This window comes from Phalaenopsis equestris, unplaced genomic scaffold, assembly GCF_001263595.1.
Source record: "Phalaenopsis equestris unplaced genomic scaffold, ASM126359v1 Scaffold000107, whole genome shotgun sequence".
In the NCBI taxonomy this organism is placed as follows: domain Eukaryota; kingdom Viridiplantae; phylum Streptophyta; class Magnoliopsida; order Asparagales; family Orchidaceae; genus Phalaenopsis; species Phalaenopsis equestris.
The window spans coordinates 5,545,556-5,571,156 of record NW_018164549.1 but is presented as its reverse complement, the minus strand read 5'-3'; the positions used below and the strand labels follow the sequence as shown (position 1 = coordinate 5,571,156).

General features: G+C 35.1%; 2 protein-coding genes across 5 annotated transcripts in view; both read left to right on the top strand.

Annotated features, from left to right (window-relative positions):
• The window catches only part of LOC110020671 (aspartate--tRNA ligase, chloroplastic/mitochondrial), a 66,730-nt gene extending 55,752 nt beyond the window's left edge, over positions 1-10,978 (top strand). For all 4 annotated transcript variants that reach the window (XR_002293552.1, XR_002293550.1, XR_002293551.1 and 1 more), the window contains one exon: positions 10,652-10,978. The gene's annotated coding sequence lies outside the window, so the exon portion shown is untranslated. The remainder of the gene's footprint in view (positions 1-10,651) is intronic.
• Positions 10,979-23,138: 12,160 nt separating this feature from the next.
• LOC110020725 (protein HAIKU1-like) lies at positions 23,139-24,966 on the top strand. Its single transcript, XM_020718918.1, has 2 exons — positions 23,139-23,991; positions 24,023-24,966. The coding sequence occupies exons 1-2, from the start codon at positions 23,497-23,499 to the stop codon at positions 24,500-24,502; spliced, it is 975 nt and encodes a 324-aa protein (XP_020574577.1). The 5' UTR covers positions 23,139-23,496; the 3' UTR covers positions 24,503-24,966.
• The last annotated feature ends 635 nt before the right edge of the window (positions 24,967-25,601 follow it).

Sequence of the window (25,601 nt, the reverse complement as noted above, 5' to 3'; positions counted from 1 at the left end):
AAATATTTCGCAGACTAAAACGGATGTCACAAATTCTTTAGTCTAGGTGATTGAATCCCTATTACAAGTGATATATTTATTCTTGGGGATAAATGTATTAATTGTAGTATTGTATTCAATTATCTAAATTATTTGAAAATGTGAGACTCGTTTGATCTCACATTTTCAAATAATTTAGATAATTGAATACAATACTACAATTAATACATTTATCCCCAAGAATAAATATATCACTTGTAATAGGGATTCAATCACCTAGACTAAAGAATTTGTGACATCCGTTTTAGTCTGCGAAATATTTATATTTAAATTATTTTCAAAATCACAAAATCATCTTTTCAAACTACGAAAGTGAAGTTGAACAATAAAACGGCCGGCAATGATAAGTGAATGAAAATCCTTCATGTTGTAGACACGATTAGGTAAGATTTATAAACCATGATATCATGTGAATATTGTCAATCTCTCTGGACCGAATCGCCTGGATCGCAGGCGCGATCCTGTGTCTACTAGTAGACACCTGCTGTAGTTTCCCGGGGTTGGGAGAGCTTCGACTTCGCCCATCAAGCTTCTGTCTTGTCCTATTATGAAGTAAGGTCGGTCATGTTGAATGTGACGAGAATGTTGTGATCTCTCGAGGTTAGAGGGTCTTCGACGACGCCTCTAAAGCACTTAGATCTCACTGTTGGATGTATTGCCTCTCAAAACAGCTGAGATGGTTTCCAGAACTGCCAACAACTATCTCTAACATCCAATCAGTTATGGGTACCTAGTTGAACTAAATTGGAACTTCATGTCAGGTGTATTTTGTAGAGTCAACATGTAGCCCAAGATTGGCTCTGTCATGGCCCAACCTGGGAATTGGAATTAACCAAAGTGGGTACAGATGATCGGATAATGGGAATTAAATTTATATGTTTATTTATCATTTAAAAAATAAAAGAGTCACAAAATAAATTAAATTAAATCTATATATTTAAATTAATCTCGTTTCTAGTTGTCCAAGTTTTCTATAGGCATTTTCTCTTTTGTGCTCATCTTTTAATTATTTAATTGCACTAGAAAAGTTAATTTAAAATAACAGTGAGCTAAACAAACTAGTGAATCTAAACAAACTAGTAAATATTCATACTCCCAAACTACTGTGATACAATAGAAAAGAAAACAATATTCATGTCCGTTAAATCTTTCAATAAATCAATTTAAAATTTTAAGATGTTATTCAATTAATCTTACTATATCAATAATATGCCAATATTATATATATATATATACAACTGTCACAGACGCACTATCTAAAAATTATATCAATTAAGATACTTCAATATCAATATCCTTTTCTAATTACGTGTATGAGTACCTTAGCATTTCCTTGCTAGTATCTTAAAGAGGTGATCCATCATATTCAAACATGCACGTACAAACATACATTAAAAATATCACTTTTTAATAATGGATATTTCAGTCTCATTTGCATAATCGTCAATATTCTTTTACAAGTTTCAATATCTACCATAAAAAGAACTAAGCACATAGGTCATTCTTACAAAATGAACAAAATTTAATAAAACATAAATCATGGGTATGCAACACTATAACTGTAAATGCATTTGGTCGAGAAAAAATAAAATATTACTATAGCAAAATAATATCAGTTACAAAATAAATTTAAATATATTGTTTTAATTTAATTTAATTAGTAGCTCTTTCATTTGTTAAATAATAAATGAACATAGGAATTTAATCAACATGGTCCGACCGTCTATATCTGCCTTTGTGATAATGGAGTTAACCCAAACCACTACAAAACACATTATTTCTGAATTCCAAACATTTTACAAATACGATATGAAAAAATAGAAAATAGACGAGAAAGAAACATGACAGCACAAACAATAAAATGCATCCGTGGGGAACAACGAGGACAGAGACTGCTGAACGGCTGTTGGTGGTTGAGGAAAGAGCTCTGCGACTGTAGTGAGATGGCAGGAGGGATGGGCAGCCGTTGGAATAGCGAGACAACCTGGTGCGACAGTCCAAACATTAGTAGTTGATATTTGGGGTTGTTAGACAACAGAAAAACAACAAAGAGGAGGCGTTGCGTGCTAAGGAAGCGATGGTGGAGGGCTGGGACAATGAGGGCTGCGAGGATGAGGATAAAGCATTGGGGGCGGCTAGAATTGCAGAAAATGGTAGATCCTTGCTGTTTTCGACAGTGGCGTCAAGGGTGGAGGCTTGAAACTGTTGGAATACAACAATTTCTTGTTGTTTTGGACAACGGTATCAAGATAAGGCGATAAGAGCGAGGCGGGAATCACAGAGAATGGTAAATGAAGGATAGTCACCACATCAGGAGAGAGATACAGCCGGAGCACCACCCAATCCCTCAGATACAACCCTCGAAGGGAAAAATATCTATGATAAACCTGAATTTAGATATCAAAACAACACCCCTCTCTAAGCACATTATCCTCTATTTATAATGAGGTTAGGACTTTATTTTAGGTAATAATTAAAATAAGAAAGAAGAATCAAATCAGGATTTTAGATTTAGGAAAGAGGAATAAAATATTCAGAAAATCTGATTTGAATATTCAATTTAGAAAAGGGATTATAATAGAAATTCGGATTTAAGAAAGAGAAATAAAAATATTCAAAATTTCTGATTTTAAAAGACTTATATTAGGAATGTGCTAATAAGGAAAGAGGGGAATGAGAGAGAAGGGAAAGGGAGGAGTGGCAACCCCTCTCCCTTTGAGGATCATTTGGTCCTCCATAGCCCCCGTGTCACTTTGATATTCTTTTGCTATAGTAATATTTTATTCCTTCTCGATCATATGCATTTAATGTTATAACACGCATACATATAATTTTTAGTTCTATTGAACTTTGTTTGTATTATAAAAATGACCCGTGCGCTCAATTTTTTTTCGTAGATATTGAATCTTCTATAAGAATATTGACTGCTATACAAATGAGACAGAAATATTAATTATTAGAAAGTGTTATTTTTAATGTATGCTTGTATGTGCATGCTTAACTATGATGAAATCACATCTTTATGGTATTAATGAGAGAATATTAAGGTACTGATGCACGTAAATAGAAAAAAATATTGATATTGAAGTAACTTAAACGATACAACTTTTAGCTGGTTCTCCTGTGACGGCTGTACAGATATATAGTGATATTGATATGCTATTGCTAAAGTTTTTTTTAATATCATCAAAATGTTTATGTTGATTTATTAAAAGCTAACTGACATGCATATTATTTTGTTTTACTTATACTATTGTAGTTTAAGAGTACCAGTATTCACTAGCTTTGTTTAGTTTAATGTTGGTTTAAATTAACATTTTAAGTTTACTTAAGTTATTAAAATATGAGCAACGGAAGAGAAAATGTTTATAGAAGACACGGAGAACTAGTAATGAGATAAATAATATTGTTTTAATTTAATTTAATTAGTGGTTTTTTCATGTGTTAATAGATAATTATAGAAAATAAATAAGTATAAATTTAATTCTCACCGTCCGAGCATCTGTACCTTCCTTGTTTAATTCCAAGCTGTTGGTCGGGTCGTGACAAACTCAAGCTTATTTGAAGTAAGGACATATTGAACCTTAGTTGGTGCTCCAGATATGATTTTTTATGGTGTCGGCCATGGCGGTAAGCTTTTAGTCAAGTTGTCCTAAAAGCCTATAGTGGCTGTCATGTGTCGAATATCTGCTCTTCTATATTGCTACCCTTTGTCATTACCAAAATTGATCCCATTGGCGTCTGTCCGCTGGCACAATCGCCTCTGACTTCATTGAAGGTATGGAACTATGCGTTTTCCATCTTTGGTGAATGAATGTGTTCTTGAACCCGCCATGCTGAGTCCTGCAATCAAACTGCCAGTCTCCCCGATTGAATGCAACAAATATCCATGGACACCGCGTCACACAATACCAGACCTTGCAAGCTGGCTCCTGATAAAAATCCTCACGAGGGATTTCTTGTCAATGTTGACTCTGTTCTTCTTGCCTAGATTCATTCAATATCCATCATTATAACCAATGGAGATTGAATGAAACTTCTAAGTACTCGAAGCTTTTTCTACGTGATAAACAATTGAAGAGTTTATGCAAAAATGAATTACTACAGAAAACTTTGGATAAACCACTAGTATGGAAAAAAATGAAAATTGGGTAACAAAGGCCCATGCAGATGTACAAAGCCACCATGGTAGATCCAGTTGGGAATACAGTTGGAATGTGTTTGGGTTGTGAGGCTCAACTTTTTTACCATTTGTGTAGATGTCATGTTCTTACTATTGCCTCCATTGATGATAAGGTTGCATAGTTTTCTCTTCAAAGTGCAATGAGTATAAAAAATTTTGTGGCGAAGCCACTACTGCTCTCTCGTAACCTTTGTTTGAAGGACTCGTCAAACCACAAGCATCTCGTCCTCATATGCTGAAATTTGGTACTCACACTGCTCTTCAGCTGTCTCCTCCTCGCTTACCTCCTTTACACCACCCTTTTTAGTGGAAGAAATGACTCTACTCGTTGGGCAACTGGAGGCGAATTGTCCATATCCATGGCATATGAAGTATTTTTTTTTTGGCTTGAATTGTGCTGGGCGTGTTACTATTCTCAGACCTGTTCTCACTCTAAGTGGCTTAGCCATTCTTTAGACCTGTCTTCTTAACTCATCTAAGTGTGATTTAGATACTCTTAGTTGTGGTTCGCTCTTTGAGCGGAGGTGGGTGCGTGCTCTGCTTCTGTTGTCAATCTTCAATGCCAAGTTTTAACATCACCCAACTACTAATAGGGTTGTAGTTGGACCACATTGTCGATGGAAGGCTTCAGGCCTCCCACGTACCTGGCTATTGTGTGCTCCTCTTACTTTGTCAACTCACATTTCAGCTTAGGCTGCTCAAATTCCACTGTGTACGCTTCCACGAATAATTCCCTTTGATTTAAGTGATGTAGCTTCAAAAAAATATCTTGACGCTAGTCTAAGGGTGGATACTTCCCCCGCATCTTCTTATTCATCTTCACTCAAGTGGTGATCTTGCTCCGACGTTCTCTATTTCTCTCTTCAGATTCTCCTATTACAAAGAGACACCCTTCTTCAACTTGATTGCAACAAGCTTCACTCTTCCTTGAGCTGACACCTTGTTTTAAAAATATTCTATCAACAGTTTGCTGCTACTCAATGAAGTTATTCAGATTCATTATCCCCTCAAAATCTGGTAGGTCTACCTTCACTCAGTTATCTCTGTCCTCGATAAGTCACTTCATCCCTCAGCCTCCATTGATATTGAATCTTAAATCATCGTGATCTATCTTCCTCGTTACTAGAATCATCCCTACATAAGGGATTTAAGTGTTCTTCTCTCTCTCCTCTAATTTCTCTATCACAATCGATGATGACCCTCCATGGATCTTTTCCTTAATTTTTGAGAGTCTTTGTTGAAGGCAGAGCTGCTACTGCTACTCTTCCATGGTAAGTTTTATTCTGATACCAAATGATACCAGAGTTTACTAACAACAATGGGAAAAACAACAAGTATGGAGCACTTGGATAGCAGGTTGGTGGCAGGAAGGTGATTCCGGCAGCTAGAACAGAGTAGCAAGGCAGCAGGGTATGGTTGGTGGCTGCGGGAAACAACAAAGAAGACTTTTTTATAGGCTGATGCAACCGTGAAGGCAATGATGGCAATGAAGGGAGGGATGTTGAGGAAGGATAATGTGAAGATAATCACCACCGTGGGAGCAAAGTACAACCCTTGAAGGGAGAATTTGAGACGTAGGATGCTGTCCTGAATAGAAACACGAAGAAACTGACCCAAACATGTCAAAAACAACATAGATAGACTTAAGGTAACTAGGAGTAGACAACACTCTCACATAAGAAAGGGGACATGCTGGCCTTTAATCTTTCTAAACTTAACCGGTCCAGATATTAGGTGTGTTCCCGCATCTACTGGTAGACTCCCATGTCAATTATTGTACATTATAAGGGCATTGAAATCAATCCCTTTAAGCAGGCAAATATCTTAAGACAACTTCGCTCTCTATAGGAGCTTGTTAAGAAGTTTTTGACAACATAAATAAATATTGATTGTAATCTACTACTCTTGCAGCATTGATTCCAAGAAAGCTGCTTATTTTATATGTGACAGTCAATTGTGAGAATGTTTGAATATTTCCATTATTATGTCAAATTAATGAGAATGGTTGAATATGCCCATTATCATGTCAGTCAATTGCTAATAGGAGAGAAGTTAGACTACTCACATACCTAGAAACAATGTGATGGCAATCTTTACTTCACAAAATTTTCGTCATTGTATTTTAGTCCAAAAAATCTATGATCTCTTAAGTGGTTCATGTCAAATTTTAATGAGCAAAACACTCTAACCCGCAGTCTAGTAAGGTGGATGGTATATTTGTTTCAATTCAAGATCACATATGTCTTGTAAAAAGGCTGTGAAAAGTTAGGCTCTGGCTGATTACTTAATAGTACCTTTCATTTTTATGCGAGTTTAAGTGCTATTCAGCTCGACTCATCAAACCAATAAGTCAAAATTCGATATATTTTTTAAAATTTATTTATTTATTGAGCTGAATGCTAATTCACGAACATAAATTCTATTGAAAGTCATATCTATATTTGTAGAGTATACTTGTTATTTCATATATCTACATATATATCTGTATTAGTATACACGTGCAATTATAAGTGTACACAATGTACACAAATAATTGAGCTATAATTAAAAAGTTTAAGTTTATGTTTGCCTTGTTAGGTAGACAGACCCACAAAACTAGTGAGTTCGAGCTTATTGTCAAACCCTGTAAGTTTAAACATGAGCAATGAGCTTTTTTGTTGGCGCTTAATCATCATTTGGTGATTTTCCGCTTAATAATGAACTACAAGATGAGCGAACTTCAAAATGGAAGCTTTATTTCAATGGAGTATCATTAATGAAACCAACTAAACAACTAAGTATTGCAGAATGTGTGCTCCATTTTGATGAATTATTATCAGTGTGAACAACAAAATTACCAAGTTTTCTAATGATATAGATCTTGGTTGGTCTCAAATCATAATATTGCAAGCAGGTATCCTTTGATATTTATATGGCTGATCAGAATATTGCTCAAGTAATGAGATTGAATATGAAGCAACAATAGTAGGCCTTGAATTTGGAATCATATTTGAAATCAAGAAGCCCCATATATATAGGAACTTCCAACTCATAAACAGATAGCAAGTGCTTTTAAGATCACTGGACTTGAGTTAGTTCCTATTATAAATGTACTGAAGCTTCTATAAAATATCCCTAAGGTAATCTTCCCAGAAGTTAACCATTGTTAGAATCGTAAAGTCAATTCACTTGCTTGTGTAGCCAAGGAAAGGATAGATCTTTCAAAAGAATCCCATCATTATAAATTTTTTAAAGAACGCAAATATCAGCACCTACTATTTTGCATGCTATGCAAACTCGGGAAAGTCAAAAGACTATGGCTGTAATTGAAGAGGTTGATTAGAGGTAATTTTTCCTTTCCGACTTTCGTATGAAAATGAAGATCACAATCAAATGCATATGATATTACTTGGCCAATATGGTCAAAGAGTGCATTGATTTTGGGAAGATTTTTTTTCCATTGCCAAATTCATGGAGAAATCCTACATAACACCCCCAACCTTAGGGCATTAATTTATCCAAGTTACCGCTAAATTTTTCTCGAAGTAGATTAAAGCAATTTTTTACAAGTTAAAGCATGCAATGTGATGAAATTCTTTTTAGACTGCATCTATTATCAATTTGGAATCTCATTCTAAATCATCTCTTTTGGCGGAACTACCTTTAAATGCGCTGAAGATTTATTGGTATGTCAAATGATATGAGAGAGATTGACATTAATCTATAATACATAACTCAATAGCTATTTATTTGTCTACAGCATTCAAGAAAGCCTCAACAAAATTGTTGAAGAAATTTCTCTCCAAAATATAAGAGAGAATGGCATGGCAAATTAACAGAAGCTCTATAGGTTCATCACACCACAAAAAAATTGCTATGCATTTTACTCAGTATTCAATTATGTTTGGAATGGAGGTGATAACTCCATTTCGAGGTTAAACCACGATTGTTCCATATTTCCATCCAATATTTAGACTAGTCGGAGGAAATGTTCAACTATGCTTGAGGAGCTGGAAGAATGACCAGTGATCATGTGTAACATTTGGTTTCAATACTTGTAACACCAACTTTTCATAAGCTGGAAATGAAGCGGAAGAGATGAGACATATGAAATAAATGGAGATGAAATGAAATGGGGAAGAAAGAAAAAACGGAGAGAAGAGAGCAAGAAAGGTAGAGAAGGGAGAAAAAGTCTCATGCGTAACCCTAGTGATGAAACTGCATGCGTGAAGGAAGTTGAAAGGCAAAATTGAGAGACAGAAAGAGAGAGAGGGCCACAAGCAAAAAGAAGAAGAAGAAGAAGAAAGAGAAGGAAGAAGAATATTTACCTTCGTGAGGCGAGGGTGACAATGATTGCAATTGAAGCTGAAGGAACAGTGGTTGTCGAGCAGGCGAGGGCTACGACATGGGAAAGTTGAAACCGAGACCGACCCATGCAAGGTCGAAGCAGAGAAGTGGAGAAAGAAGGCATTGAGTCTGGGAGTGGGAAAACCGAACCGAACAGGCTTGGGCACAGGAGAAGGGCAGTCGAATGAGCTTGGTAAGTTAAGGTTTTGTTTAAGTTAATATGAATATTATTTAATGAATAGTTATGTATATATTTTGTGATATATGCAAGCGATATAGAAATATGAGAGAAATGATTTTCGATTATTCTAATTTTGAAAAAAAATTAAATGCTAATAAGAATAAAAATAATTAAATCATGACATAATACTTGATATTAAATTAATAGTAAATAAATAATGATACTATTTGAAGAAATAAATTTAAAGATTTAAATAAAATATTAAAGTAAAAATAATAGTCATAGATTTAATTCTTATAAACATTTTTTTAAGGGTGTCAAACTGAAGGAGGCGAAATCAGATTTAATGATTAGATGTACAATTAATTGAACGAGGTAAGTACTCTTAATTTTAAGTTTATTAGTTTTTCTTTCTTCTAAACCGAATTCATTGATTGTTACTAAACATAATTGCTTCATGTTACTGTGATTTATATGCTCTTTTAGATTTTGGTCATATTTGATGAATATATATTTTAGAAATACTAATGTTATGTATTATTTTAAAGTAGAATTAAATGAAAGGAACATATGACTGATATGAACCGCATAGATTGATTGTATGTTTATGTTTAACTATTATGAAGTTAATCTCTTTATGGTACTAGAGGGGGAATGCAAAAGTTCTTGTGTACGTAAATAGAAGATGATATTGATATTGATATATCTTCATTGTTACAATTTTTTTAATGATGCTCCTGTAGAAGTTGTACAAATATACAATGCTATAGATTTTATGATATAATAAACCATATTGAATGTTATGAACTATCGTGAACGATTATATCTAAAAAAAGTAAATTGTCTATTGTTTATATTAATTTATAGTGTTTTTGACTAGCATGCATATCATTCCTTTTTCATTATGTTAATGTAGCTTAGAAGTAGATGTGCTCACTGGTTTTTGTAGTTCAATATTATTTTAAATTAATATTTTTGGTTTAATCATTTTATTAAAAGATGAATAATAGAAGAAATATTTCTAGAAGATTCGGATAAGTAGAAAAAAGGTAAATTTAACTGCATGCTTTAATTTGGCTCTTTCATTTGGATGATTAAATTTTAGTTATAAAAATAAAATTAGAAAATTTTGATTAAAATAATTTGACCGTCTGTTCCGATCTTCGAAAATTTCAATCCCCAGACTGGGTCATGAGATCATGTAGTCCACCCTAGAAGCTTCAAGCTAGGCGAACCAGCGCATCAAAGACTTATAACTGTCCATGTCCTTTTGGGGGAGCATTGTGCATCAAATACTTTTAATTGTCCACCATCTTTTTGGTGGAACATTTGATTTAAATTGGTAAGAGCCTTCATTGTTGAATAATTTTGAAAGAGAAGCTTACCAAGCTTACCAGCTTATCAACATAGAAATTGTAAGGATTATACCTTTTATAAATGGCCGATACCTCAAGAAATATTATGTGTAGTTGGTTAGGCCATAGTGCAAACTCATCAAGCCCGAAGGTCAAGCTTCCTCGCCGGCTCAATATGCTCTCCTAAGCCAAGTCAAATCTTATATATGGCCCTACTTAATAAGTTTTAAGTACCGAGCCAGGATGCAATCAATTCAACAAATTCAAAAATAAAGCTATGTTTGTGTTTGATTCGTTAATAATTCACCCCTTGATATTATAGATTTTCTTATTAGTCCAGTATATACTTTATATGTAGGAGAGGGCTAGAGTTTTCACGAGGTATTTAAGATGTTATAACTAACTTTTTCCTTTCATAATGAGTTTTTGTTATTGTTGGTGGTTCTGAGATCAAAGTTTCATCAACCTATTCCCCTTATATTTTCACGCTTCAGTATGTATTTTGTTCATATTTATTTGCAGCAAATTTAATCTTAATTACACTTTTGTCCATCGTGTTAATTGCAGGATTCTTAAGAAACCTCGAGTGCTTCATGTCTTCTGTGCTCTACTCTTAAATGTAAAACTAAACCATAATTTACAAAACTAAATGGTTTGGAGATATCTCGCCAACGGCTTGTGCATATTTTGTGGTTTCATACTTCATTTATTATCCTTCAATGCGAGGAATTGACATTCACATTTCAATAGGAGCATGCTTGATTAATTTTTGCAAGGTTTGCTTATATACCACTCTATTCTTATGTATTCACATATCTGTTTTCTATTATTTAAATGTTAGTCATTGTATATTTCACATATTTATTAGATAGCAGAAATATATTCAATGTATTATATTGGATTTCTGACTTTCTGCAAGCAATATTCTGAAGTTATTTATGATCATTTGTTTGAATTCTTTTTGAAACGGTGAATTTGAAGTTAGTGCATTACAATTTTTATTTCAGAAACAGTTGCAGTATAGCAAACGGATATGAAGTGTTTTATTGAGTTTTTATAAATGCGCATTTACATACGTACTACATAATTCTCATGTTTTTATATATTTAACGCTTAAATATTCATATTTGCTTGCATATCACTCAAATCTTTAACATCTGAACAAAAATATCATCACTGACATTTTAAATGTCAAATATAAATATTCATGAATGGAATTATGATAACAAGATGTTATAAATATAAATATTAAATTTCGGGTGTTATATATTTAAATACATAAGAATTGTGCGATATGTATGTACATTTTCCTTTTATAAAACTAGTATTGAATGATAAATGAGTATATTCATTGATTTAAATGATGGTGCCCTAGTTTTTCATTTGTTTGGATAAATCCAGGTATTCATTTGAGTGCTCTCTTAGCATTATATTGTATTACGCTTCGAAGCTGCAAATCTCTTATTACATAGATAGCACTCAAAATATTATTTATAAATCTAACTTCATTTTTCAAATTTTTACTAAAACACAAATTTATGGTTTTTTTTTTTTCATTTTTCTTAAATTTTTAGTGATTTGATTATGATGTGTAAAAGCATTAATTTCATTTGTTCAAAAAAATCATATAGATATTAGTTTTATAGATATTAATATTTTGAATGACAAATGCAAATAAGAAAAAAAACTTTCAAATGGTTTGTAATGGAGGAAAAATTATTGCGTACGGACACCGTATGTATCTCTGCCTGTGGTGTCCGATCCTGACCGTTCATTTTTTTTAAAAAATTTTAGATGGGGCTCACTGAAATATATCGGGACCGTAGATCAGGTGAATTATGGTCCGGATCGGACACCGCATGCAATCTATATGACATAATTTTTCGCAATGGAGGGTGGAAAGAGAGTTTTTTTTTTTTTTACTTTTTAAATTTTTTATTTTTATTTTTATTATTTTTACATTCTGACGTCGACTTCAATAATGAGTTTTGAATTGGGTGACCAAAATATTGACAATGTTGAACTTTGATGGGCCGCTCCTCGCTTTCTTGTGACTTCAGCATTTGCATTTTTTACCAACCCTATGATGATTATTAATTGCCTCTTAATTATTTAAAATTAATTTTATGATTATTTATCTTTTTATCTACGCTGCAAAACTCATTAAAGAAAGAAGTTTTTTGCCCCCGTTTTAGGAGAAATATTTGCGTACGTAAGACGTACGCAGAGTTGCGTACATATTAGGTTATTAAGAGGGTATATGTAGGTTACACTTAGGTTATACCCCTTATAATTTTTCATGTAACATAAGTATAATATACCTGTACAATTCGTATAACCTAATATGTACGCAACTGTATGTACGTTTTACGTACGCAAATATTTCTGCCGCTTTAGGGTGGGGGTCAGGGTTGTTGGAATTAAGGTCGGAAGCTTTATTTTTCGTTCTGCTATGAACATTTTAAAATAAAGCCGTATGATAGTTAAAATTGAATTTATATTTTTAAATTAATTTATTTTTAATATTTATATAAAAATAAATATTTTTGTTTCTTAATTTGTATAAATAAAATGAAGAGCATAAATAAAAAAAAGTGTTCACATACATACCACTCAATTTTTATGTATTTACATATCAAAACCTAAATTTTATTTTTTACTTTTTTCTTTTTTAACTTTTAAAAAGTGAAATACATTTTTCTTATGCATATTTAAGATAATGTGTGTGTGTGTGTGTTGAAATTTAGGTGTTAGATTTGTAAATACATTGGAAATAATTAGTATGCATCTAAATTTTCAATAAAACAAAGAATCACTTTACCCATCTCCAAATCAAAGTTCAAATAAAATCTCTAGCCATATGTAGATCAAAGGAGGAGTAACTTAAGGAGAAGAACCCTATAACAAAGAGATCACAACATAGAGTGCACCAATGAATCCATGACCCAACAAATCCATGATTTGAAGGATCAGATGTTAGATGTCATTTGAGGTGTGCTGACCCGAGATGACCCGAGAAGGGATCAGTACCCTCGTGATTAAGAGCTAGCACCTAATTGCAAAAGAGTTCCCCCAACCTTAGAAATGGAAGGCAACTCACAACACCCTGATAGTGCTAGAAAGATACCATTCGAGCTGGATCGGTTCAGACGTATTGAGGTAGCCTGTTAGCCTAAGAACACATTATTGAGGTAAATTTCTAGGTTGAACCCCCATAACGATTCAAGATATTAGCACTGGAGTCCTACAAAAGGCAAATCGATCCAGCCGACCATATAGTCTCATTTGATTCAACAGTGTGTCTGCTGAGGATCAAGAATAAGCTAAAATGACATCTTATCTTTGTCATGATGAGAGAGTTAGCCCTCAAGTGGTTCATTGGATTACGACTTGGAGTAACTACATTATTCACCAATTTCAAGCAGATGTTTGTGGCATAATTTGTCAGTGGAAAGAAGTCTCAGAAGAGGCTGAAGAAATAACCTTTCTGATGAGTGTTAGGCCTGCAACGACAGAAGATGCTATCTGAGGTTTTGGAACTGACTGGACATCACATATCGAACAAAGAGTATAACTCCACCTTTGCCTCCTTCAGAGCAGAATCCACCACCTATCACTCATAAAATAGGATCACTCGAGGCGAAGTATGGAGGCCAAGACACAATCCACATTCGTTTGCACATCCTCGCTTTGAAGACGTCTGACCGCCTCAAGATCATAAGGTGATCGATAGAATACAATCAGAGAGAATCATGCCTGGTATTCTGACAAGTATTCAACTCAATATATGGAATTTCCATCACCAGACTAGGAGATCCCAAGATCAACTTCATTGAGGGTCTCAATGGTCGAGATAATAGAGACCATCTAGAATAATGATTATTTCAAGAAAACACCCCTAATGAAAGCCAAAGCATACCTTCAAGATCCAAAAATGTATTGTGCCTAACATTGTGACAACAACCACGACACGGAGGAGTATCGACACCTTTGATGCCTAATTAAATATCTTCTGAAGGTCAAAAAATTGATGGAGTTTATGGTACCTGGGCCAATGAACATATGGCAGGGGAAGGCCTCAATTTAGGGAATAACAGATGAGATAGTCTGAGCGCATGAAATCCATAACGCTAGCGTAGTTTTTACAATTTTTAGAGGAGGAGGTTCTTCCTGTCGAGCCTGCCTAAAAAGTTTTTGGTCGAGAGATTTACGCACAGCTACCCATTCCCAAATGAAACTCACATCCTCCCATAACCTTCACAAACTATGACATTCCCCTTAAAAATAATCCCTATAATTATGCTATCATTATGACCACAATGATAACCAATTATCGGATCGATAGTATCCTCAGTGACACAAGAAGCTTCGTGAATGTCGTCTTCATGGGATATGTTGTCAACCATGCAATGCCCAATCTTTATTATTCATTTTATTAGTGTGTTTGTTCATTTTGTTCAATGTTGATGTTTTCTCTTTCTTATGATTGTGGTTTATCTGGGCTCATCGTATATGCAATTTAGGCTCTTTAAGGATATAAAAATCCTTTTTATAAAATCTTAATAATAAATTTGATTTCAATCAAATTTTAGGAGTAAAGTTATGTCATTTTAAAATGAGCATTTACTTTTTGTTTTTACTTTCGGCATGGTCTTTGGGGCAGTTTTAAAAATGTTATGCATAACATTAAAATCTCCCAAGTCATTTTAGTAGGGCCTCCACATTTAAGAATCCTTGGTAGATAATGACATCATTTGCATGTCACAAGGAGGAGTGCTTGTGCCTCTCCAAACTAACTGACTAAACATAAGATTTCTATTTAAGTGATCGTCTAGAATGATTAAGGATGTTAGAGTCCCTGACCAAGCTGGGGTATAAGTTCTTTGTGGGTAGTTTCAGCCTTGTAGTCAAATCCCTTTTTTTTATTCCAGAAGTATCCTCCCTGCTTTCAGAGGTTATAAGTCATATTTTTTTGTGAATCTCACATGTATAGGGTCATAGGGTTATAGGAGTTTCCTTCCTTTTGATTTTAGGGCTATCAAGATTCTTTGGATGACACAACACATGGGTTGTTGACAAGGGGTCTCAGGTCGGGCTGGATTGACTACCTTCACAATCTTGTACACCTAAGCTCTTAATAGAGTGGGATGATAAATCCATGGAATCCTGGCCCAGCTATATCTACCTGATTAAGACTTCCTCGCCTTTTTGTTGATGGAACCCTTTTTGAGCTCAATCTTCTCTTTAACATTTCATTGATGTCATCCAATAGGTCCTAATTAAGGATATGTCAACCCTTATTTGGGATATAGTGATTCACCCTTTGCTCTTATTGCCCGGTAGGCTTTGAAGCATAGGGAAGCCATGTTTGAGACAGCCTGGTTATTTCCTCAGCCTCGTTTGTTGATAAGCAACCGTCTCTTTATAAGATTTGATAGATTCACCCTCTCTCATTTGGGTCAATATAAGCTTTAAAAGCATCGAGATGCTCCAAGTCGAGATAACCATTTCTTTGAAATATGTATTTCACTAATTATCACAAATTGTAAGCAGGTTCTCTATTATCGAGAACTTTTTTGGGTATCCCCCAAGATATAATTAACCAAAGGGATACATCTCTTTGGGAGTTACTCTTGACCCTAGAACAAAGTAAAATTTTCGTTCTCAGGTTATATGGGTTATGTAGAGGACTTCTTCGTGTCCATCAAGATATCATTTTGGTCATATACTCTTGACCTATTGCACGAAGATAGCCTTACATAAGTTCATATTTTTTTAACTTAATTTGTTTGTTTATTTCATTTTATTTTCTTTCTTTTGATCCTTCCTCTTCTCTGATTCATCTCGATGGTTAAAAAAGGGTTATTTGGAAAGAAGAACTATGAGCTCATAATTAGATAAGTTGACGAATCTGAGTTTAAAAAGAACCAAAACAAATATGGCGACTCTGTTGGGAATGAGAATCTCTCTCCATTTTAGGAATCCCTGGTTACATTTTTGTGATTTAGTTTCTTCTTTGAGTCACTCTTTGATACTCTTAAGACCATGGATTTCATTCCATGTGTTAGCTGCTACAGTTAGCAATGAATGTTATTATGTTTTTTATCCCACCCCCAAAATTCTAGTTTTTTTCTTTTTGCATTCACTGGTGTTGTACCCTCAGCATTTTGGTCACTATGCTTCATTATTAATTGGCACTTTTTAGCATTTCAGTTATCGTGTTTCGCACGCACTGGTGTTGTTGTATACTTTGATTTTTATTTTTATACTTCTTCTTGAGCTTGATCAATGTCTCTTTTGATTGATAGAAATGGACAGTCAGAGGTATAACATGATCAAGACCTCTAGGGGGAATGTAGTGTGCTTTTCAACCAATATTTTCTCTTCTCAGGAAGGCACCATCACCTTTGATTCTTTTGAGCATTTTGTTCAGATTTCTCTTGGTAATCGTACGCCTACTAAGGCATCTGCCATGTTCCCTCCTTAGAAGAAAGGGAGTTGAACACATGGAATTGCTCCTACTGCGATTGATGGCATCAGCACACCCTCTTTTGAGAGGAAGAGAACACATGGAATTTCTACACTGTGGTTGCTCACATCCGCGCTCTGTCTTTTGAGAGGAAGAGGTCGATGCTTGATGGTGATTCACCATAACACCTTTCTATTTTCTCTATGTTGTAGGTTGGTCCCTCCATGTTTTTTAAGATTTTTGTTCCCATGGTAGGTGAATTGTCTGGAAGCTCTAAAGCTATCATTGTTGGTTCATCTATTCCTGTATTCGTTTGTTATGGGTCTTTTTGAGGCTTCTCCTGCACCTAAATCGGGTAAGTGTGCCCAGAGGATTAGGAACAGGCTATTACGGTCTCAACAACAAGATCACCAATTGGTTTCTTTGCCTATGTCGGTTCCAATTTTGGAGGAGTCTTTGATTCCACTAGTTGGGAATCACTTTTATGTGTTGTCTGGCTGTGTGGACCATGTCCTGACACACCATAAAATTACATATTTTTATCTATCTATTTCATGTTTATTTTTAATGATATTGTGCTTTAATGTATGATATTTTGTGTGTTTTTTAATTCAAGTTCAAAAAATGGAGTTTAAGAGAAAACAAAGAAAAAAATGAGTAAAAATGGGTCAATTGAAGCCAACGACACAAAAGGTGACTTGGCGCCTAGGCGCTAGGATCTGGTGCCTGGGCGTCAGGACATTCTAGAAGGTCGGCACCTAGGAGCGACGGTTGGGCGCATAGGCACCAAAAATGGTTTCGTCAAGATCCAGTGAATTTGGATGAATTTCGAAAAGGTACCTTAAGTGACCTTTGGTTATTTTTAGAGCTCTATATATAGAAGACATTTCTACACATCTAAAGGGAGAAAAAAAGAGAAAACTTTATTTTTTTAGTAGTTTACGCCTCATTGTCACCCTTCCTTGGAAAGTTACATCCCTCTGCCTTTCTTCTATTATTTCTCTTATGATGAATTATCTCAGTAAAAGTTTCTTTGAATATGCCTCTCAGCTTCCCATTTTGAGAAGTCATCATTCACTATGACCTATCTTAAAATTTTATCTATTATTATTTTGGCTAAAAGCTAGATGAAATCCTGCTTAAGTCCTTATCAGTACTCATCCCAAATAATCCCCTTCTCAATGATTGTTCCTGAAAACTTGCCATTTAGTAGAACTTTGTTAGCATTTTATCATAATAGAGTTTTGATAAGTGGCTTATCTTTAACACTTGCCTTTTAAGAGTGTCTTTTAGCACATTATCCCTTAAAGCTCTTTTTTGTAACAAAATTAAACATAGGATGCCCTTGAAACTTTCTTTATATTCATTTTTTTTTTCAGAAAAACTTCTTTTTAAACCAATTATTTGAGAAGCTACCGTTTTAGCAACTTCTCTCTAGAAATTGCCTATTTTCCATTCCTTGTTGGTGCCCCATATAGAGAAGTCACTCTCTCTAGTGACTCATGGTTCCTTGTTGGCGATTTCTTCTGATTAACCTTTTATTAAACTAGAAATCATCTTGTGAAAGTCATCCTTTATGATGACTTTTTTGGATTGATCTTTGGTTAACATGCATGCCTCCACTTCTTCGCCACTTCTTGAAAATAGCTTTTGGCCAATATGTTATTCATCTTGTGAACTACCTTTTATCAATGGATTATATTTGTCTTTCTCGTCAACTCTTTCTAAATGAGTACTTGCTTGTGAAAATTAATTTTGGTGGAATGTGTTATCAACATTTGATAATAAAGTGCCTGCATGTTTCTGACACCCACCAATTATGTGTTACCACATGCCTAACACTCGACAATTAAGGGTTGCAAGCAACTTTCTAGAATAGCTTTAAACCTGTACAATTTATTTTACTATTTAGGTAGGATTTTCAATCAACACTAAAGAGGTAAGATTTCTTTCTGTATATTGTTTTGTATTCCAATATCCCATGGATGTCTTTAGACACCTAATAGAGGAATATGGACTGCTTTTCATTAGCTTAACGATTTCAAATAAAATCTTGCTTTTGCTCACATGTTAGATTACTCCATGACTAATGTTATCTAATATGTATGATTAAAACCAAATAACAAATCTTAATCTTACTTACTATTAGTAGTGGAACTAGAGGTCGTCGGGGAAGACACTCACCACCTCTAAATTTTTACTAAATTCTTAAATATCATATAATATAGTTACAATATTGCCCCGTAAACCTATATATTTAATAATAATTTAATGTTAACTATACTTTTAATTTAATAAAAATATTTATAATACTTTTTTCTAAGAGATGGAAGCCTTAAGCTTAGTTACTTGCCACCCCTTCCCATAAGTTCTTATTTTGCCACTATGACTTTCTCTGACTTAACCCGAACCTTCTATAGAATATAGGTTACATGGACAAGACCATAACAAAGGGCATATGCAAATGCTCAACAGAGTATTTTATTTTTAATGTGTTTTCATTTGTTGTAATCATTTGCATGTGCTATACATCATTTTCATTTTTTACATTATTTTCTCCAAAAAAAAATATTCTACAAAACAAATTTAGCCTATTTAGCCAAAGTTGATGGCTAGAGTAGATATTATCTAACAAACAAATGGATTTAATTGCAAATTAAATTTTTATAGAAAATATGAATTTAACTGAAGATTTTAAATATATTTAATTCAAGCTAGATAAGAGCCACAAATATTTAAAAGAGTTCAAATTATTCACGACTATGCACGAAGTCTTATACATTTGTTTTGGGTTATTTAAATAGACCAAGAACAAATTTTTTATTGAAACTCAAATGACTCAAATTGTATGATGTCATAAATAAATTTAAAAAAAAAAGACATTTTTATATACATAGCATATAATTTTTATGTATTTACATATCTCAAATCTTATATGTTGCTTTAATGCTAAGCATGAAAATGTGTATTTTGCTTAAAAAAGACGATAATTGTTTTATTTTAGACGTGCCGTTAAAGATTTGAGTGCTATAAATATGAAAGTTTATTTGTAAGATAAGTAAATATATAATTATTTCGTGAAACTATCAGTCACAAACCATATAACATTTTCTTAATTGGAATAAAATTTCATACGAAATTCTTAAAAAAAGAAAAGTAAATACATAATTATTGTGTGCTAAGAATGTAAATTTCTCAGATCCTAATTTACAAATTTACATACATGTCTATGTTGTTTAAATGCTAAGCATTAAAACGTGTATTTTGCTTAAAAAAGACGATAACTGTATTATTTTAGACGTGATGTTAAAGATTTGAGTGCTATAAATATGAAAGTTTATTTGTAAGATAAGTAAGTGCATAATTATTTCGTGAAACTGTCAGTCACAAAACATGTAACATTTTCTTTATTGAAATAAAATTTCCTACGGGATTCTTAAAAAAAAAAAAGAAGTTAATACATAATTATTGTGTGCTAAGAATCTAAATTTCTCATAATAAATTAATGCATGAGCTTTAATAATTTTGTGAATTTTTTTAAGATTAATGTAATATGATAGTTAATTGACTATCAATGTTTTATATTTTATTAAAAAAAATTGCTATTTTTATTATCAAGTTGAGTTTTGAGCAATTATCATATTATCTTAAAATAGTTTGCTAATTAACAGTTCATTTGATGAATAGACATTTGAGTTAATGTAGATAGATCTCATAAGAAATTAAAAAAATTACGAAAATTAATGGCAAAGTAAGTCTTATTTGAGATCACTTTTATTATATAACTATTTTAGAAATATATTTATTGAGTGTATTTTTCACCTTTTTTTATTTTTATTTTTAAAAACAAGTCAACGCATTTTTATAATAATTCAAAATAAATTTTAGATTTTTCAATTTATTAAAATAATTATATTTATTTTAATTTATCTAAAATATTTTATCTCGAATTAAATTATAAATAAAATAAAATAGAAATGAAAAATTAAAAATTAAAAATGATCTCGAGCCAAATAAAAAAGATTAACGTACACACCAGTTGATTCATCTTGAACAAATTTTTACATCTGACGCGAATCTCAAGATGATTTTTTTAATAACAAATGTTCAAACAAATTTTTTATGCAAACTCACATTCAAACTCATCGACTCGCCAAGACGGACCCAATGGTATCAAATGCGGTCCAATCTGAGTTAGATCAAGCTTTAATCATGCCATTAAATCATATTTGGGGCCTTTGCAAGTATAATTGGAATGTCTAACAGATTCCAAATCTGGTAGGGGACTAGCCTTGAGCAAGAAGGAGGACAGAGCTTGGAGAAGAGGGAGTTGAAATCTAGGATCATGTACCGACGATCCGGTGTACACTTTCCACTCCTGCAACCAAAAAACATCGTCGAACACCGTTGGTCTCATGCTCCAGCAATTGCCAACCACTAATGATCATTGTCGGCCTTCTGTTGGAGCCACCAGCCAACGTTGACTGTGGATGTCACCTCTACATGTCCACTACAATTCCTGCCTCCGCCATCGCCTCTACCAACTACGATTGTCACCTTCACCGCCTCTGACCAACTTCGGCCGCCATCTTCGCTGCCATCTGACTCCGCTCGCTGCCTCTGCTGCCCTCGACCAACTTCTGCACTACCCTCCAGCCAACTCTGGCCACTGCTATTATTGTCTCTGGCCAACTCCAGCCACTGCCCTTAGGCGAACTCCGGCCATCGCCACCTGTCGACCAATTCCCACCATCGTCGACTATTATAAGTCACCACCTGTTCTTTGGAGCGAAGTCCCTTCTGAAGTTACAACATATACTGCAAAATCTTGACATATATTGGAAAGTAACAACACGCACCACTTACGACACAACAACATCTCCCTAAGACAATATAACAATACACCCCCAATGATGGTGACTTTTTTTAGACTCTTTAAGCTCTATTCGTGTATCTCTCAATTCGGGTCATTGCAGCTTACAAACGTCATTGCAACTCACCACTACAACCTAATTGATTATCTATGGTCTAACTAGTCCACAACTAATGCAAATCTCGACTCTGGTCGTTGCAACCTAATTTACTATCTATGGACGCCATCTCTGCTCATCACTATGGCTTATGTGGTCCACGACTCATGCAACTACTCATGCAAATTCCGACTTTGGCTTCTATGACCTACGACCGTCATCACTACTCACCACTACGACTTATGATATTAGTTAATACCCATGCAGTCCACAGTTCTGCAGCTTTTGACTCATGCCCATGAGACCTACAAACAATATTTGTGCTCACCACTATGGCCTACATTGTCCATAGCTCGTGCAACTCCCGACTTATTGCCACACGGCCTAAGAACGTCATTCACTATTATGGCCTTCACAACACACAACTTGTGCAGCTCCTGACTCCAGCTCTTGTAGCCTACAAACATCATCACAACTCAACACTACGACCTACGTGATTCACAAGTCATACAACTTTTGACTTCAGTCCTCGCAGCCTACGAGCCCCATCACAACTCACCACTATGACCTATATGACCAAATATGACCCAGGGTTTGCACTCGTGCAACTTCCAACTCAGACCCCTATGGCCTACAAAAATAGTCACAGTACGTGATCAACTACGACCTATGTGGTTCACAGCTCGTGCAGCTCTAGACTCCTACCTCTGTGGCCTGCAGACATCATTACAACTCACCACCACGCTCCATGTGAACAACTGCGGCCTACACTACACGACTCGCAGCTCATGCAGTTTCCTACTATGATCTTTGTGGTGAATCGACAATCTCGAAGTAACCATCTGCGGCGGCCCACATTACCAACTACTAACATAGCTTTCAACCACGACCTATACAATAAGCTAACACTGTGACCACCATCTACAATATTCACGGTTGACTACTGCTTCCACAGCAATCCACTACAGCCCTTGCAGCTTAATATCATCGAGAAAGACATTTATTACAGTAAGACTACGACTATTATTAATAAATTATTATTTTGGATTTACAATAATCATCTTTGTAGATTCTTCTTCCCAAATTCAATTGAATAGTAGACCCACATACTAAAAATTACATAGTGGATCATTTAACTAATTCAACTTAGTTAGTCCCCATGATCATTTTCTATTTTCTGAATTTCTCACGTAAAAACTTCTAGTGTCCTTACCGACTATCTTCTCTCATTTGCGTGATGCTGGATCCTCGTACAACACTAATACAATAATTCATTACTCTACCGTTGTAATTTTTCTGGCACGCATCAATAGTCAATTCTTCTGTATTACATATCTAACATTTAAACTTCAACTTTTACATACATTAAAATGGATGTATTTTTGATGTGATATGAATGATTCATATGGTATAAATATGAAAAGTAAAGGGTTGGATATGTTAATACATAAGAATTGGGTGGTATGTATGTAAAAGCCCAAATAAATTAGAGGTTCGGTTATACGGATAACTGTCAAGGATGCAAGCCCAGATATGCAGATTTGCTTGTGGATGATCATTCACAGAAATTACGCTGTCAATGAAGCAGTGAATTGAACATGCAGACTAGGAGCCCTATTCAAAATTTTCTATTTCCTACGCCATCCCAAATCAACGTACGGCGAAGATGTGGCCCTGAAATTCCACCAAAACGCGGTAACTGCTTATGTTCAGTCAACCTTACTGCTTCTTATAACTCTGCACCAGTTTCGACTTCGCAACTACCGCTTCTTGCTAGGCTCCTCTCCCGCTCTCTCTCTCTCTCTCTCTCTCTCTAGGGTTTCATGATATGTAAGCAATTTTCTTGGCAGTCCTCTTCCGTACTCTTCCCGCTTTCCGCACGCAGGGTTACGTGCGGTATGAAATTCTCTCTCTTCCCTTTGCCGGATAGCATAGGATTAGGTCGATTCGATTGATACTCTGCTAGAATAGAGATGGATCAACAGCCGCAACATCAGCTTGGCGTCAACAAGCTCGGGAGGAATATACGCAAGAGCCCTCTTCACCAGCCCAATTTACAGAGGCTTCCTCCGGCGGCGCTTAACGAGCAGCAGCAGGCCCTGCCAAATCTGCCCAGGGTGTACAACATCAGCAAAAGCGACTTTAGGAGCGTCGTACAGCAGCTAACCGGGAGCCCGGCAAGGGATGCCAGTGAAGCCAGATATCGCCCGGCGCCGGCCCAGTTTCCGCAGCCTAAGCCCCCTAGCTCGCGGCTCATGAAGATCCGACCGCCGCCCCTCACTCCGATTCCGCCACCTCCTCCTTTTCAGAACCAGATACCGAACCCTAACTATAATCTCAATCCGAATCCTGCTTACTATCGCCCTGCGCCATCGCCATCTGCTCCTGGTAGCGCTGTCTGGACTGAATCGCCGGTCTCCGCTTACATGAGGTACCTCGAGAGCTCTCTTCTAACGTCGGATACTTATAGGCAGTTTTCTAACGTCGGATCCTTATAGGCAGCCGCAGCAGCAGCCGCGCTCCCAGGGTCTTCTTCCTTTTCCTCACCCTGCAGCAACCGCAGCCGGTGCTTTCCCCTCGCCGAGAGGAATGATTAGCTCATCCTCCCAGCCGCCTTCGCAGCCGGCCTTGTTGCCGTCTCCTGGATTGCAGTTTCCGCTTCCGTCTCCGGGTTTGCAGTTTCCGCTTCTGTCTCCGGGCGCCTCGTTTCCCTTGCCATCTCCCAACTCACAGTTTCCATTACCGTCACCAAGCTCGTTTTTGAATCTTCTTTCCCCGAAATCGCCATACCCTCTGCTTTCTCCCAGGTTTCAGTATCCAACACCTCCCACCCCTAATTTCTTCTATTCACCATTGCCCCAGTCAGGAATATTGGGTCCAGGTCCAGGGTTTCAGACATTGCCTTCTCCGGGTTCTTTGTTTCCACAGTCACCCTCTGGCTCTCGTCCTTTGCTTAGTCCTAGATGCAGGGAGATGTAAACTATTGGCATTGGATGATGCTACGATGGAAGATGGTGCGTCTGACATTCTTCTTTATCTTCTTTATTCCATTTTTTTAGATTCGAGTTTCTGTATCATTAGATTTTGGACATTGTACCCAATGTGATTGTGTTCTGCTTTGACCATAGAAAATAGAGAGGAATATTCCACTTGAAAGCTTAAAGAATTAAAAAAAAAAATGTTGTGAGTATTGATTTCGGGATAGCTAGCAGTTTTTCTTTCTCTAGAAATTAGACTAATCTTGACGGATTCGTGTATGGAGGCGTCTCTGACAGGGTCTGCTCACGAATCAATTCATAGCTATTTAACTAGAAGAATGTTTGTGTCAAATACTTGTATGTAACTTTATGATTGAACTTATTGATTTTATTTTATTGTAAAACCTTTAGATGATAGAAGTTTTATCAATTGTTTTTTCCTGATTAACCAGCTAATTCTTTATTTTTAGCACCATCAACCTCTGAGTTTATATTTTAATTCTTTATTTTTTTTAACTTTTATTGTGAACCTATTCATTTAAGGGTACTATACCCATTACTAGACAACATGTAGATGTCAAACATTGTCATTGTTTGAGATTGATTATGTCAAATTTAGAATTGCTAATTAGATTTTTTTTAAAATGATTTTGTTGAAGGTTGTTATGAAATGATAGCTTTTGTAATTTCTGAAGTTCTATGTGCTGAGACTTGAATGTAGACACTGCTTTAAAACGCTTTGATGCTTATATTAATTGCTGTATGTTGACAAGTAGCATCAAGCAACGTTCTACTTTTTGTCTATATGTGCTGCTTTATACTTTTTAAGTAAAGGTTGATTTGTTTTCTTGATATAAACTATATGTAAATCATTATTTTGTTGTTTTTTTGGCTGAAATGCCACTCTTTTTAAGATTTTTTTTTTCATGATCTTGCTTAGGATTATATGTTCGTGTTGATTGAACTTTCTTTGCTTTTTCTAAGCTTATGACAACATTTATGACACGACATGTCATTGTTGAGTTTAAGCTCAACTATTTATGAGCTCTCTCCTAGAAAATATTTTTTGTAAGAGCTTTTACTTGATGTCTTAAAGCTCC

What these genes read in the sequence shown, in the direction of transcription:
- LOC110020725 (XM_020718918.1), top strand. Translation starts at nt 23,497, where the DNA reads ATGGATCAACAGCCGCAACATCAGCTTGGCGTCAACAAGCTCGGGAGG. An exon ending in TTCTAACGTCGGATACTTAT is followed by an intron (nt 23,992 to 24,022) that starts AGGCAGTTTTCT and finishes GATCCTTATAGG; the next exon opens with CAGCCGCAGCAGCAGCCGCG.